We start from the raw sequence: 16,934 nt of genomic DNA on the forward strand, positions 1-16,934 counted from the left end.
CCAACATGGCCGCGCGGGAGAGCTAAGGGAATGGAGACAGGGAGAGAAATCAGACAAATCAGAGAAATCAAAGCAGAGAGAGATGTAATAAACAACATAAATATAACTGTTTCCAATTCAACATACACATTTTGTCTGCAGTATAGTGGAAGGATATTTGAGTGTGCCAGTACCGGTGTTAACTGTCTTCTCATAAATAAATAAATGCTATAATAAAAAGAAGGCTGTAAACGGTGCAGGGCTTAATCATTATGACACAGCTGTTGATCTGAGGATGTATACATGACTGAATCCATCTGCTGAGTTGAATGCAGATTGATCTATACACCGCCCAGGGAGGTTTAATGATTCAGACTGTAACGTGCTGCGATATTGCCGTGGCAGTAAAAAATGGCTTCATATCCTTGGTTTGAGCGCAGCAAGTACGCGGCCAGCAGATGTTGTTGTGAACATCTCTGGACACGCTAGTGGGGGAAGCAAGCACAGAGGGTGCAGCAGGACCCTCGAAGGCAGAACAGCAACCAGACTGCTCACTCAGTCACCGAGATGAGACATGTCCAAGTGGGCGAAGACGTCTGTCCAAGATGACACACAGACCATCACTCCTTACTTGATTTATTTAGTTTATTTTTCAGGTTTATTTAATAGGGACAATGCACACTAATAATACATATACAATTTAAATTGTGCCAGAATTAGTCAAAAGGCTATTTGACATCTGCTGTCCCTGCTTGATTAGTCTTGCATTCCCAGACCTATCTCCAACGGTGGCTCTGCAAAATAGTCTCGGGGAAGGGAACTTGTTTGGGTTGAACATTTTCACCCTGCAAAAGAAAAAGCCATATACAACATTAACTGAATTTAACTGTTCACCCAATACGGTAACCTGAGCTATTTAATTTAGATGGATACACATATCATCACATGTTCTTCCTAGTGTATCGCAGTGTGTACTTAGTCCACGGCAATCCCCAAAACATCCCATTTAGATACAATACTGTCATAATATAATAACAACATAATCTCTAAATCTTTACAGTTACTCACCAAAAGAACCAAGCAGGCCTGCCTTGTTGAACGATCCAAATGTTTGTCAAAACTTGTCGTTTTCATTGTGTAGCTTGCGAGCTCGACTGTTGTTGATTTGCCGGACATCGGGCGGGACATCGGGCGGAAGTGAGGCGGTTACCCTGGAAACGTACTGCGGTTGATCCAGACTGGTCTTTACCTGACGTCTTGCTTTGGCGTTAAGAAACAGTTTTAAGAGTTTTATGTAGCAATCACTGAGGTTGGTTAGATACATTTTACTGTTCAGGGCCATTCTGGTCTCAGTTGGTTTATGTATTGCAAGGAATAGTGGAATAGTGATCTCATGAAGATACGTAATTACTTCATAGACGTTGATTCTATAAAGTAAATCTGAAGGATTTCTCTAATCTGTGTGTTTTATAAAATGGCATTAAGAGTACAGCATAATGTTTCAAGGGTTGCAAATAGATGGATGGTCTGTTTAGCTGTGCTCTTCCTCCATTATTTTTTATTTAACCAATGTGTTTTTTGAAAATGAAACATAATATGGGACGTTTAACTTTTAATAATTGATTTTCGGCCTCTTGTGGGGCAGCAGAAACAAACATCAGTTACATATTATCGCCTCATAAAGTCAATAATAATTGTAACGATTTGTAACACCTTTCACTTACATGTAGTAGTGGTCCATTGCAAATATAAAAATATTGAATACAGTTGCTTTACACTATTACTACTTTAGTCTAACAGCCAATGATTCATCATTATTCAAGGTCATTATTGCTGCAGGAGTACCATGTAGTCAGAAAGCCATGGAGAGGAATTAGATCTGATTCTTAAGGCATTTAAATAAATTGGATGCCAGTTGGTATGAATGTTGCAATATCCACTGATAATCTCAAACAAATCTGACACATGACAAGTTATTTTACTGATCATCCTTAGAATTCACTCCCAGCAACCCTACATCTAGAAATGCCCGAGTGGTTGGTTTGTGATGACCTACTGATGGGAGGAAAGGATCCCAGCTACAAGGCTAACAGGCTGTATGTGTGTCTTTGTGGCTGATCCTCCAAAATCCCATTCAACAGTGTCTGAGACTGGCGTTCCTCCACAAACACCGGTCGCCTGCTCCCTTACCATTCGTTCCCCAACAAACGCTGCTGCTTCAGCTTCCTAATCCTCCATTATACAGCGTGCAACAGTTATCAGAGTTTGGAGATAGAAGAACTCTATCCTCCAATTTCTATTGGACCATATTGCTGTATGCTGTGCTTTACGGCTGCAAGTTCCTTACCACTTAGCCCCGCCCAAGACGACACTGATTGGTTTAAAGAAATGCCAATAAACCAGAGCATGTTTATCTCCCATCCCTGAATGCTGTGTGAACTATCTAGACCTTCCTCCACAGCGCTGTGAGACTATTACGATATCAACTCGCGCAATAAGCACATCGCAAAAGGATGCGACATATCGCGAAAGACACTGAAATGAAATGCCAGACGCCAGCCACAACAACGGGACAGCCATGGTTAACCTGACTGACCTCCCTGCGCGCATTTTCAGCTTTTCAATACTACTCGCTACCTTAATCGTTCTGTGATCACGAAATAGGCTTCCCATTGAAATACATTACTTCAAAATTTCTAATCAACACACAAAAATAACGACGTTAATGTGATCTGTACACAAATCAATAGATTGAATAAAGTGACCATTTCACAAACTGCCATGAGACTGAGCTGGATGATGATGGATGTATTTAAGATGGAAAAAAAACAGGAATTTACAGGATGAATTGCTGTTGGATTAGTTAATCTGAGTTTGGCTGGAATAAGTCATAACGCAGTTATCAGATATTTTTCTCCAATCCTTTAAATTTCCTGTCAACACCGGCCCGTCTGAGCCTGAAATTCTTCTGCAAACAGTGTCTCCCCGCTGTCTCTGTTCCTCTTTCTAATCCTCCATTTACAGTTCCAAGTGGAGCCATTGCTCAGTGAGGTACAGAGAGGAGTCCATGACTGTATGATGTGGTGGATTTGAATTCCATCACGACCAAACCATGTTATTGAAGCTGTCTGCAGTGTCAAATCATAACAAGAGTTATCTCAAGACACTTTACTGATAGGTCCGGACACACACTCTATCATTTACAGAGACCCACCAATTCCATCCGTTCCTCCAAGAGCAGGCAGTTAGTGCAACAGTGGCGAGGAAAAACATCCTATTAGGGAGAAACCTCGGACAGACCCAGGATCTTGGTCTGCCGTTGCCGGTTGAGACCTGGGACACTGACACAGATATACAGATTGTTGTGATAATGTTCCATTCCACTCTGTGAGAAGGTTGAAGAAAGTCCTTCTCAATCCCCACAATTTGTATCCTAACTTGTTTTCCTAACTGTGTGAAGAGACCTTGAGACAATCCTCCCTACCATCCTGACTCTCTTACTACACGTCATCTAAATGCTTGCAGCCATTGTTGGAAAATATGTACATTATATGCCTGTGTGTCTTATTAAACCTTCAGAACATTGTGAACTGAACCCTTCTTTGTGTCGCTTTGTTCTCCGAGATCTCGTCATTCTTTCAGAATCTACTCACAGGGGCTCAAGCCAGTAGATGAGAGGATTCAAACCACAAAACAATCCAGATCGGATTGTTTCACACCACAGATATAGACAAATGCCAAAAGCTAGCTCCTTTTTATTTCAATAGTCAAATGTCCAATTATTTACTGTTTCATTTACATCAACCTGAGAGGGATTATTCCTCATCCGTCCTTTTCTTCTGTTTGCTCTCTTTTCCAGCCTTCCCCGATTCCTCACTAGGATCTTCTCTTCCCTGTTGGAGACCTTCTCCACCCCCCACATCCAGCAGCCATGGCAGATGACGCAGACATGCGCAATGAGCTGTCAGACATGCAGCAACGTGCCGACCAGCTGGCAGATGAGGTGAGAACAAGGCGCTCGCTGCACCACGCTGGTTTCAGCAGCGATGGCGCTCAGACATGATGACACGCGCACTTATACGTAATTACTCCCAGAGACCGGCCTTGAGCACATTCATATGCATACAATGTAGGCTACAGTACATGAGAGCAACTTTGAAATGGCAGATCTTAACACTAGAACCGCCATAGCCCACGCCATTTAATGTGGTGATTCAAACATTTGAAATATTGTTTCCCTCTTGCCATAACTTATCCTTAATTCCTATTCTGCACATTCATATATTGTCATAATGATAGAAGGACATTTAGAAAACCCAAAAGAGTTTTTTTGGTGATGCTATTCTCAAAAATGCCCCCATCAAGTCGCCGATTAAAAATGGCGAACAACAAGTTTGATGCATTTGCATGAGACTGAGCTGGAATATAGAAGCTAATTTGCACGCTAATATTCATTCACAAGCACTTTTTATTACTTAAGGTATGTACAAAAACAGTAAGGTATATAGGCCCACAGTAGTTAACCTTTTATATGTGTAAAACATCAGAAATGAGAGCAAAACTAATCCCATGGGGGTGTCACATGTGTGCGCTGTATGCTATAATAATATCAGGAATGTCATTTAAGTGACATATTTCAACCAAACACTAAAGTGCATTATTTCTATATTTTAGTTGTGATGTGTCCAATCACACAGAATGTTCTGTGACCATTGAACTGAAAGACACACATGGGAGAGATGGAGAGACAAATATAAATGCTGAGGGGACCAACTGTCGTTATTTCGTTCGACAAAATGTGATAATGTAATCATTTGCACAGCAATTATTTTTACCATTTAGTTTCTTCGCCAAAACAGAAATGCTGAAATTGATTACAATGCGTGTCAATATGTCTTTCATGCCTTTTTATGTTTTACGCTGGTGATGCAAAACAGCATCAGATGCAACCAAGTTGGGTGTTTTGTCATTAAAACCATTTTTTTTGGCAAGAGCTGCTCACACTAATATCAGAGACTATTACTGCAATGGGTGGCAGCCTTGAAAATATATTTTCTAAAAATAGAAATAGCAAAATAGCACATTGTACACGGCTAAGAGAATATATCAGTTTTGTGTTGGTTCTGCTGCGTAAGAGGCTACCTGGCTGCGTATGTGTGCCCTGTCCTTGCTCCTATAAAGATGGAGTCTGATGATGCGTTAGGTATTTTAATAATAATTCATTATTTCAAAAGGATACAGATGCTCTCAGGTGTCGGGTTTGGTGGTTATAGTGTTAAAACATGACAAACATATACTAAGAATTTGGAGCATAAATATTCAGCATAGAGTAAATATTCATACATTAACGAGTGTTCATAACAAAAACAGGCCCATTTTAAATATAAATAAATCTAAAAGCATTTTGGTTGCGTATGGGATGTTTTATACCCTAAGCTCAAAATGTTCAAAAATACTCACAGATGTAGGTCAGTCCTTGAATTCACACAGCACCATGATATTATCTGCCTCGGGCTGTGGCTGTTTGTGTGTGTGTGTGTGTGTGTGTGTGTGTATCTGTTTAGGTGATAGAAGAGTCCTGCATCATCTGACTTTACATAACTAACACTGCATGTGTGTGTTTGTGTGTGTGAATGCACATGACACAAATGTGTGCAATCACACGCGTGAATTTGCAAAGCTAATTGTGCGAGTGTGTCCATGTTCATGTCAAGGAATGTGCTTGAGCTGTGAGTCTGAGTGTGTGTGTGTGTGTTTGTGTGTGTTTATTTGTTTGTGTGTGTGCGTGCGTGTGTATGTGTGTGTCAACATCAGTCAGAGAGAAAGTCTTAGTCATGTCCCGGAGCAGATAAGCCCACGCCCCCCTCCCCCCCCAAGCTTCACATATGACTCATACTTGCAAAGCTGAGCAGAATATTAAACACACACGTGAACATAGCGCACGCACAAAATGGAGTCGTCAGAATACCAGTTTTTGCCTCTGTTAGACTTCCATGAGCTCTGAGAGAGGAGAACAGCTGATATGGTGGACATGGCTGCCCTCATGGAACATGCCAGTGCAGGGGTAATCTGGTTGATTGACTTCAGATGAAAAGAGAAGGAAGGGACTAGTGAAATAGAAGGAAGAGGAGAAAGAGTGCTGGAGTCCTTTGCCAAACCCCTGCTCTAGCTCCGGGGGTCAGCTGTCCTCGCAGCGAGCACAGCGAGGCCAAGCTGTGTCACCGGAACGAGGACGAGGTATCAAAGAGCGCCGTCCCCGCCGAGCTGCAAGCATCTCAGAGAGGGAACTGGGACGTGCAGCTACATATCTATCAACACACAGGCTAATAATAGAGTCCGGGAGAAAGGGAAAGAGATTTATACTTTTATTGATCCCCACTATTTTAGAAATCAATACACACACATTCCAGGACCTATTCCTGGAATGGGAAAGTGTTTCCATCCAACGGCTTTAAAGCCGATAAAAACCTGTTAAACTAACTAAAACGTCTTCTTCTTCATTTTGTGGCGGGTTGCATCCATAAAATGACCTAAAACCTAATCGCAATTCATTAGTTATTCAGCAAATAACGTTTCCAACAGTGTTTATCCCATTAGCCGAAAATCTATCAAGATAAAATCCGATGAGGCCGAACGTATTTCCTTTGAGTCGATATTCATGAAATTCCATCGAATTTTACTGTTCCCATACTGTATTTTTTATTCGATATCACTTAATTCGGATGAAAGCATGTGGATGGAAACATAGCAACAGTCACCTGAAGAAAATCCCTGATGAGTAACTACTGGAGATCTCAGAATGCTTGATAGCAAATTAGTTTCCAAATCTTGTGAGCACATTCCCGGGCGGCAACCAACCATTATTTTAATTGGCGATTAACCTGTTGATTAGTTTCGATTTGTTGTTTGCTGCATAAAATCTCACAACATCTTGAAAAAAACTGTCGATCAGCGTTTCCCAAAGCTGACCATGACATTTTTAAACGTCTTGTTTTGTCCACAACTCACAGATATCCAGTGCACTGTCTCAGAGGAGTGAAGAAAATAGAAAATAGTCACATTTAAGAAGCTGGAATTTATCAATTACCCAAATAGATGGCGATTAATTTAATAGTTGGCGACTCATTGGCTATTTGTCTGACCTTTACAGCTCCGAAGCATTGGATTGCATAAAAATAAACTCCAGGAATCAGTCACTGTTACAGCTTGGTTCCACATTCCCATCATAGGTTTGGGCGTGTTCAATAGCCAGAGCAGACAGTGTGTCCCTGAGTTCATGTCCAGTTGATGTCGATAAACGTCTCATATTGATCCTCGTTGTGTCCCGCTGATTGTTCCAATTGACTCCACTTTGCTGGGATGCAAGCTCGCTTACGTTGAATTCAATAAACATGCTTACTGTAGAAAAAAAGGGGTTGTGATTGTTTTCCTGTGGTACCCCAGGAAGACTCGATTTATTTATGCTATGCTTTATACTCGTGATGTCAACCAGCACCGCTTCCCTTTTGTAATGGCTGCCGCGGTTTGGAATCCATTGTGTCATCTCAAATGGAAATAAACTGTATCTTTTCTTTTTCTTTCAGTCCCTGGAGAGCACCCGTCGCATGCTGCAACTGGTCGAAGAGGTAAGAAAAACCCAACAACACTATTAATTTATCAATGAAATCTGAGATAAAATGTGACAATATAACATTAAAATTATATATATATATATATATGTATATGTAGACACTGGAAGTCTGTCATGTCTTAGAAACAAGTTCTTCTATATGCAGGACAGGCTGATATATGTCAGAAACATTGCAGAAGAAACATCATGTTCAGGGAAATTCATTCAAAAGGGAAAAACGCAACACCCCAAGGGCGTATCTTTTGGGCTGGAATTTATTGAAAAAAATTTAAATTAAAAAATGAAGAGGTAGAGGAGGTTGGGGTGGGGGTGGGGGTGGTGGACGGGCCAAACAAACACAGGACTTTCACCCAGAAGACTGGAGTTCAAGTCCCATTTAAAAAAAAAAGAAGTAAAAAAAGCGAGTATTTTTTCTAACTTTACAGAACAAACGGATGTTGTGCATCACGTGCGTAACTGAGAGGAGCATCTGATTTTAACCCAAATACGATCTTTTACTAAATTGAACTAATTGGTGTTGGTGCCTAAACATAGCCAAGTCATTTTTGTGTCTAACCCTAGTCTGGCATTGCCAGACCTTCCTCCACAACTCTGCGCAGGACGGTCTGCATTGTAATCCATTAAGTTTTTATATTTTGAATTTTCTTAACGTAAATAAATAAATTTTCACCATTAATTAATGCAGAAGAGGGAGAAATTGCTGAATAAAAATTCAACCCCCCCAAACCTACGCTGGCTGCCAGCTGTGTGCCATTGGCCAGGGATTTGGAACCGGCAACCTTATGGCTACCTAATGCCTGTGTTGCCCACCTATTATTTCTAGCAGCCCCACCCTGATGTAGCAGGCTAAGACCGGCCCTGCTCTACTCTGTATTTAATGGACAGATAAGATAAGGTATCCATCTTTTATATTATCTCTGAGTAAAAAGGGGAATGCGTCTTTCCCGGAATCAGAAATGCTCTTTGAATATCTTTCCAGCTGGGTAAAAAAAAGACATCACAGGTATGTTAAAATGTAACTACAGGCAGACAAACTACTTTGGGGTCAGGTAACCTCATTGATTTCTACATTTCGCTTTAACAAATACAGGTATTCTCTGTTCTAAGTGTTTGAACCCATTAGTCTTGTCAGGCAGGTCTGAGTGATCCATGAGTCAACCGTGTGACCACGTAAACGCAAAATGAATTAATGTCAGAGAGACAGAGGATACACACACACTAACACACACAAGCACAGACTCCGTACATTTGTAATATCTTCCCATGTAACATCCATACCAATGAACAATGCTGGGAGTGAAAGAAAAGGAGGAAGAAGAACAGAAACACTGCGAGTGACGCGCCAACGAGCACACAGCAGAGATAGATGGAGCCAACGGGGAAATAACAGATCTCAAGGTCACACTGGTCCTCCGTCCACATGTCTCCCCCACAGCCCCGCCCTGCGTCTGCTGCCGGCCGCGAGATTGCTTCATATGCGGTTATCACCATATACGGCATATCTCTCAGGGCTGTCAATCCATTTACCGTTTTAACCGTGATTAACTAGTTATCTCGCGAGTATTCCCAAATGAATATAAGGGATTTTTTTTTACTTCTCCGGTGGGAACTCAATTCACATCGACAGTACAATGCAAAAAAAAGTAGTCTTGTGGAGTGAACCATCTAAAAGGGCTTTAAAACTCAACCTGCCATTAAAAAAACCCTTTTATTTATCCATTTCTGTTAAGACCCGCCATTAATAAGTTATTAACCAATTCATTATGTCAGCCCTATATATATATACTGTATATACGTATATACAGTATAAATATATACTTAAACCTACACACAGACGTCAGAAGATTGACCAATTAGCATTGATTTATAACATCTGTATTACTATATATCACCCTTCTTCCTAGACAACGTTCAGTCTCAATTATATTAAGATAAAGGGTTTTCTTAAGAAATAGTCTGTTTTTTTTTATTCCAATCAACACCCTGAGGTTACTTTTGAGTTATTTAGAATCCTTTATGATGCAACTACATCTTTAAGCTGTAACTCTGATCTATCACATAGACGCTGATGATCATTTCTAATCCATAATTTGACGTACACAAAATTCTTGCAAATTTGCAACCTACTGTGTGTGCCTAAATGTATGAATCTATCCACATTGCCCCCCCCCCAGTCCTGCATGGGATCATGGTTGATTATTCCATTGTAGATTCCCTCTGGATACATTTCGACTCCTTTGGGATTTCTCTTGGACTGAGGCTTGATGAATTACAGAATCATTTATACACCAGAGTTTCCTCATTGGTCTCCGCTCGCCTCTCAAACATCAATATGGCTTTCCTCCCAAACTTCTGATGAGGCAAGGGGGGATGAGTGTAATTCCGTGCATGTGTGTGTGTGTTCGTGCATTCAAGTGTGTGTGTACTCTGACACACCATAATCTTATTTCTGCCTATCAGGCCCAACCAGGTGCCTCATCTTAGTGCGGCCGTGCTGCATTTCTAAGAAGCAGAGAGGGAGAATGAGAGTTGCGTATGAGCAAGCGTCGCCTGTCCTCTGCCTCCTAACACCCTTTCTAACAGCTTTCAAACTTGTAGCCAACCCAGTCTATCAGTGACTAATAGCTTTACTGTTGCACTCATGCAGGCTCAGTTGTTCAGATGGCTCACAGTCGGGAAGAATTTTAAATGAAAATGTGAAGGATGAAAGAAGACCAATACAAAAGAAGACCAACATACATTTGAAATCTGGGCAAAAAGAGAAACAGTCTTACTTACAGGTTCGACACATTTTCATGAACATATTTGTATGATATTGTATGAAAACCTATGCACAGCAGTTTGTATGATGTCCTACGGCGGGGGTTTTCAAAGAGTTTGAACCCAAGGACCCCTTAACTGAAAGAGAGTTGGAGCAGGGACCCCCTACTACATATATTAATAAAAAGAAGTTGCATGTTGAACTGGGCCAGCAGTAATGTGTAGGACAGCCTAAAGACTTTATACATATCTTTTTTGTGGAAAGAATACTAAGCAATTTAAAAAATAACTATCTGTGGATGGCTATCTTAGTTACGTTACCTATAGGCCAGTGAGACTATTATCAATAGGTTTTTTTCACAAATAGGCTGAGAAACATTTGCTTACAATATGTTGGATTCATGTTAAGACATTTTAATTTTTGAAAAACTTAATTAAATAATTTGGTGGCCCCTGTGCAATAACTCTAAGGAACCTCCTCTGTAGAAGATCTTGAATGTTGAAGGCCAGCCAGTCACATGATGAGCGGTCACATGACAGTGAAGTTTAGCAGTCTTTACAGTTAAAAGGTCACGTCACCGCGAGGTGAGGGCCCTTTCAGGGGGACAAATATGTTTAGAACCTCAAAATGAGTAGTTAAGATTAGAAAATGGGTTATGGGGTTGGGGTTAGGGTTACTCCTGGGAAACAGACACCGATTTCCTGGGTGAAAATGTTGCGTTTTCCTGCTAACATCTTCTGAAAAAAACCTGTATTTTACAGACCATCCATCCATCCCCCGACTCGCTCCATACGCAGACAGCACTCTTACACAGTGGCAGTCACGTGATAATAAATACAGGGAATACATATGAATGTGCATTATGTTTCGTAGCTAGATGTACAAATGGTTGATGAGAATAGCCTGACAGGTTATAAGCAATTCTAATATGCAGTCTAAAGGTCTACAGCTGCTGAATCTCAGACAGGAGAGGGGGTCATTCAATTATTTGTACCAGGAAATCAAATGGCAGAGTTCCCATTTTAATGGGAACACTTCTTTTGCTGTCAGCATTATTAGTTTTAATCTCCGTGGTGCTATTTCCATGTTTAATGCTAAAGGTCTAATGCCCTTATTACCTCTTCTAATCAACAGCAGCCTACAGGCTGACATTGGGAGGAGAAAAAATGATCTAATTTGTTGTTTTAGGACTGAGGAAAAAACTGATCCCAGGGTGTCATGATGTGAAATTAGTCGCTGGTGGGCTTTACACAAAACATTGTGGACTTATATCTTCATGTGTATGACTTAAAAGGATTTGTACAGTAAGAAATCACATGTACCTTTAAAACATGTGGGTCTTATGTTGCAGTTTTATAATTATTTACTTCTACTTTGATTAAAATGTGTGTGCTGTTGGAATAGTTCCACATTTTGAGAAATCATTTGCTTTCTGGCCAGGAGTTAACCAGGAAAAATGATTGTTGGTCTTATCATCTAATTCTACAAGAAACCAAGTGGGTTTCCCAAAATGTCAAACCGATCACTTGATCATGTCGTAACGAACCTCTGTTTAAAGGCATGCAGATAAAGCTTTAGCTTCGGACCTTTGTGCTGGCTGAGAGGCTAACAGTCCTTAGTTCTGGTGTTTTACTGCAGTATAAGAATCCACTGTGAGAAATGAGAAAGCTCAGTGAAGAAATCAATAGTTTTCCAAGATGCACAAAAGGAAAATGTGGGGAACAGGGAAATTGTTCATGGCAGCTCCTATGTTTCAGCAGCCACTAAGCTGCTGTAGCCTCATTACTGACTTCTGTTTCATTGTATCTGTCCCCCTCCTTCCCTTCATACCTGGCTGTCTTCGGGGAATAGAGCAAAGATGCCGGCATCAGGACTTTGGTTATGTTGGACGAGCAGGGAGGTAAGTCTTCAGATGGCGGGTTCATTCCCAGCATAGAGGTGTTAATAACTGAGTTATTCACATTCAACAGAGCTCATATAATGAAGCTGTATTTGTAAAAAGTAATAAATTAGGATTACATTCACATAGTAGCAGCACCACAAGGGACATTATTATTCATGAATAGTAATGTTGGTGTTAAATTTATGGTATCAAAACACTTGTGAATGGATTGATTGTTTCATATGCTTGTTTTCATTTAAATGCATTTCCAAACTAATTCATTTTTTTCCTGATTTTTTTTAAAGTAATATTTTCTGATTTGGGTTTTGATTTAACGCATGGTTTAATTGATTGCTCAAGGGTGCCAATGGTTTAACTTTGGGGAAATTGTCTTTCTTTCAGCTTCCTTTAACTTTTTTTTTCCTTTGGCTAACGCTTTTCTTCTTGGTTTGCCTAATTGCTTTTGATTTGCCAGCAGCTTTCTTTAGTTTCATTAGCCAGCAACAGCGAGAGACAGCAGAGGAAATCTTGAAAGTGCCAAAACATTAACAGAGGAATACTTAATGCCAGCCACTGCAGTGCCAAAACCCTACAGCTCAACACCAAGATAACGGATTGGTTGTACAGAATCCAGTTGGGTGCCAATGGCAGACTGTCTCCTGAGCTGTTCTTAGATCTGTTTGTCTTATAATCTTCTTCAGAACTACTAAAGAAAAACTCTCCGGATATAAAAATGCAGTGATGTAGGTGTCACAGACTTAGTAACATTGAATTGAATTTCAACAGACATTTACATAATACCACAATAGTTAATACCCTTAATGAAAATAAATGGCAGAAGATATGCTACGCCCTATTTGTTCTGCTCAAAGGTCATGCATTAAAGGTTAATTCCAGTTTTTTGTTTCACGTGGAATGAACCTGAGTGACTGATGTGAAAAATAATCTTTAACTGGTCCAGTAAACCCGGCTCCAATGGAATCCCATTGGGCAAATTATATTTGGCTCAGATTATTATTCTAAATCACAGCCAACATTTTGGAAGGAATCTCTACAGAGATAGACCTTTTTGTTGAAAAAGATCATTTTTGTTTATCTAAAAACATCTCTTAAATCTCGGTTGCCAATCTCACCAGAATCCATTAAAAAATAAACACTACTTTTAGCGTGTATAGAGCCGGAATATTTCCACTTGTAAATGGGTGAATTTAGGGATTATTTCAACCAAACCAGAGTGGTGATGGTTGGAATCAAGACTTCTTTTGATAGTTTTATTTTGTTTCTATAGACTTTGAATGAAGTGAACAAATTATTTTAAATGGATTCTGGTGGGTTTGGCTATAGCGATTTTGGAGCTGTTTCATGTTAAACAAAGGGGATCTTATTCTGTATCAAAAACCTTGACCTTGTAATAGTCTGTCAGTGGCAAAACAAGCACTTTTAGTGGATGTAAATTGAAGGTGCGCAATTGCCCAATAATCGATAATCTAGCTTGTCTAGCTTTCTTGTTTAATTCTGAACTGGTTTTAAAGATCGTTGTTCCCATCAGTTACTTAGACACATAAATATAAGAAAATAGGGTCCAGGTTAAAAAAAATTAAGTTACTCTTTAAATAATTAGAGTTTGGCCAACCTGTCTTTTCCTGTAAACACCACTGGAAGCTAAAATGCCCAAACGTGTGAGAACAGCTAAACAGGTCCTGCCACCCTGCTAACAGTCCAGAGGTTTAAAAGTACAAGAGGTTGGAAAAACGATCGATTTAGCTGGTAATGACAAAATATTCAATCACTTCTCTATCAACCCATATACAGCTTTGTACAATCCCTGGTTGAATGCAGTTTTTAATGAGCAAGCCAACGACCCTCAGTAAATAACATGGTTTAAAGCAGTGCTGTGGTCAAGACCCCCTTTGTCGAGTCCAAGACATGTCTGACAAGACCGAGTCAAGTCCGAGTCCAATGAAGTTGGGGTATAAGTCAAGACTGAGTCCAAATGAGAGACCACTTACTGTACGTGTTCATAATTAATGGGATGCAGAGACATTATATCTTCTTTATTAAGATGATCCCTACGCACTATTATTTTTAATGATCAAAAAGTAAGTGCAGAGTAACACTGTAGGATCAAATTAGGCCACATTAATTACTTTAAGTTACTTCATTACTTCAGTTACATATAGCTGAAGTGCAGCGTCACACAAGATGTTATAAGATGTTAAAAATGATTTTATTATGGTATAACAAGAACATTCGGGACTCCCAATGGAAAATATAACAAACAACACAGGTGTCACTAAAAACTGACATGTTCCCATTTATTAACGTATTACTTGTCCTGAAGAATCCATAGTACAAAGTGCACACTAAAATTGTGTCTATGGCCAAAAATGAAAATGATTGACGCCTCTGTGTGTGTGCACTGCACAGAGGCTTATGTCCCAGTCAGGCATATACCAGGCGACCAATGTCAATCCCTGCTCTAGATGGATTCTGAACAATCACGCTTCATCATTGGCTTTTAAAGGAGGAAGTTACATCAGGAAAAAAAGCATATTTTGTTGGACTCGGTCGAGACCAACAAGAACATTTGGCGAGACCAATGGCCAAGTCTGAGTGCAAATACCAGCGTGTCCAAGACACTGGACTCGAGTACTACAGCACTGGTTTAAAGTGTGCATCACAGTTAAAAGTGGCAGTGTAAAACTATGAAAAGCAACCTTGTGGTACACTTGGCTCTAGTGAAGACATGGGACTTCAGCTCTCCCATTGGCTGGAGAGCATGTAAGCCAGTTCACCAATCCTGTAAGAGAGAGCCGTAATTGCACCAACATGCTAGTTCAATCTGGGGGATGAAAGCTGTAGCCCTCCTCCGACCATTGATCCCCTCATTCCTAGTGTCCACATTATTTTGGACACGCAGGATCACCCTGCAGCAGCTGACAGGAAGCTGGAAGGCTGAGCTGACCCCTGAGCCTGCATTATTGACTTTGTGCCTGCAGCTCTATGGCACTTGATTCATAAGACAATAACAAAAAGGTGTAGAGGTTTTCTAAAAAGATTTTTTCTTAAAAATATAATCTTTAATGAGTACTGCATGCTCAACTCCATTACCCCACTACACTCTAACACACACTCAACATGGATCCTTTCTTGGTTGAATATATTTACATAAATGCATGCCAACAAGGGATTTTACAAATCTGTAAAAGTCAATTAACTACTTTTTGAATCAGCTCCATATTTAACTGTGCCTCACCTTCTCACACTCTACTTGCACCGTATTTCCTTTCATCACACTCATGTTGGAAAATGCTTGTGCTGTAGAACAGTCACCAGCGCAAAAACTGAATCTAATGACACTCCAAATTCTTACCAGCAAAGCAACAGAGGCAGTTTTCAGATAAACAGGCCAGTAAATTTTAGTTATGTCAATGTGGCAGCATCATGCAACAATGGGGATGGAAAGAACTCTGAGTAGCTTCTTAAAAAAAAAAAAGTATATTCCCCATAATCATGATCCACAGCTCATCGGAGCCATTCATCTTCCAATAGCTTACTATTTAATTTGTTCGTATGGTGGCGGTTAGGGCTTGGTCAGACCAAAGAACATATAATATGACACTTATTTATATTATTTCAATATTAGCTAACAAAGGGACATTAGTTTGCCATAGATTAGATGGATATAGACGTATAAGAAGTGGCTTTTGCTCAACGTTCTTGCAGGAAAATGCAATAAATGACCTGTCAGTGTTGCATGATGCTGTCCCCAAATTAAACAGCTCTCAAGTGAGATTTATTTGCATTGGTCTGATGAAATTAAAAAAGAATTGCTCCAAGCACTGTTGCAAGGATTTAAACTGCAAGGACTGAATCTCTTAACACTTATTGTGTCACATGGAACAATTAATGGAATGGTTTGACATTTTGGGAAATGCGTGCATTTTGTGCTCCTACTCCAAAGTTAGATGAGAAGATTGACACCTAACAGTGGTATCAATCTTCTCATACAACACTTCCCAAAATGTCAAAATATTCCTCTAACGTCAATTTTGAAAAGATTTCAACCAAATTCGCCAAGTACACTAAGAAATAGTATTCACTGTCATTATTTGATGTTTGTGTGCTTTTTCTACATTTCTCTGGCCACAAATTGTGTATTTTATCCCACCAAATCTTAGAAATGTAGTTCAGCGTTAGTCGCTCACCATGACACACGCACATACACACATCATAACTCATATTGCTGTCAACCAGTCAATGAAATTCATTCCACTACTGTCATCCCTTTGTCCTGACCAGAGCAACTCGATCGTGTTGAAGATGGCATGAACCATATCAACCAAGACATGAAGGAAGCCGAGAAAAATTTAAAAGAGATAGGGAAATGCTGTGGGCTTTTCATATGTCCATGTAACAAGTAGGTACTGACAGTGTGCCCCAGAGGTTCTCTACATATGTGGTGGCGTCCAGTTTTTCCTCTTTTCTTTTTTCTTTTACTTTATTTTGTCACAGTGAGTGTCTGAAGTTGTTGTCTTCTCTCCTTTGTCCTCTCTTTATCTCTCTCTCTCATCCTCTCCTCTTCCTCCCTCCCTCTCTCTCTTCTCGTGCTTCGTTCTGTGGGGGATAAATGACTTGTGTTTAATCAGAGCAACTGGAGCGCATCGAGGAGGGAATGGACC

General features: G+C 40.1%; 1 protein-coding gene across 1 annotated transcript in view; it reads left to right on the top strand.

The window, feature by feature from the left end:
- Positions 1-16,934, top strand: part of snap25a (synaptosome associated protein 25a) — a 49,714-nt gene that overhangs the window by 19,316 nt on the left and 13,464 nt on the right. The window contains exons 2-5 of the mRNA XM_032542486.1: positions 3,839-3,982; positions 7,563-7,604; positions 12,222-12,270; positions 16,555-16,672. Coding sequence (XP_032398377.1) covers positions 3,911-3,982; positions 7,563-7,604; positions 12,222-12,270; positions 16,555-16,672 — 281 coding nt within the window. The 5' untranslated portion in view covers positions 3,839-3,910. The remainder of the gene's footprint in view (positions 1-3,838; positions 3,983-7,562; positions 7,605-12,221; positions 12,271-16,554; positions 16,673-16,934) is intronic.

This window comes from Etheostoma spectabile, chromosome 18, assembly GCF_008692095.1.
Source record: "Etheostoma spectabile isolate EspeVRDwgs_2016 chromosome 18, UIUC_Espe_1.0, whole genome shotgun sequence".
Lineage (NCBI taxonomy): Eukaryota > Metazoa > Chordata > Actinopteri > Perciformes > Percidae > Etheostoma > Etheostoma spectabile.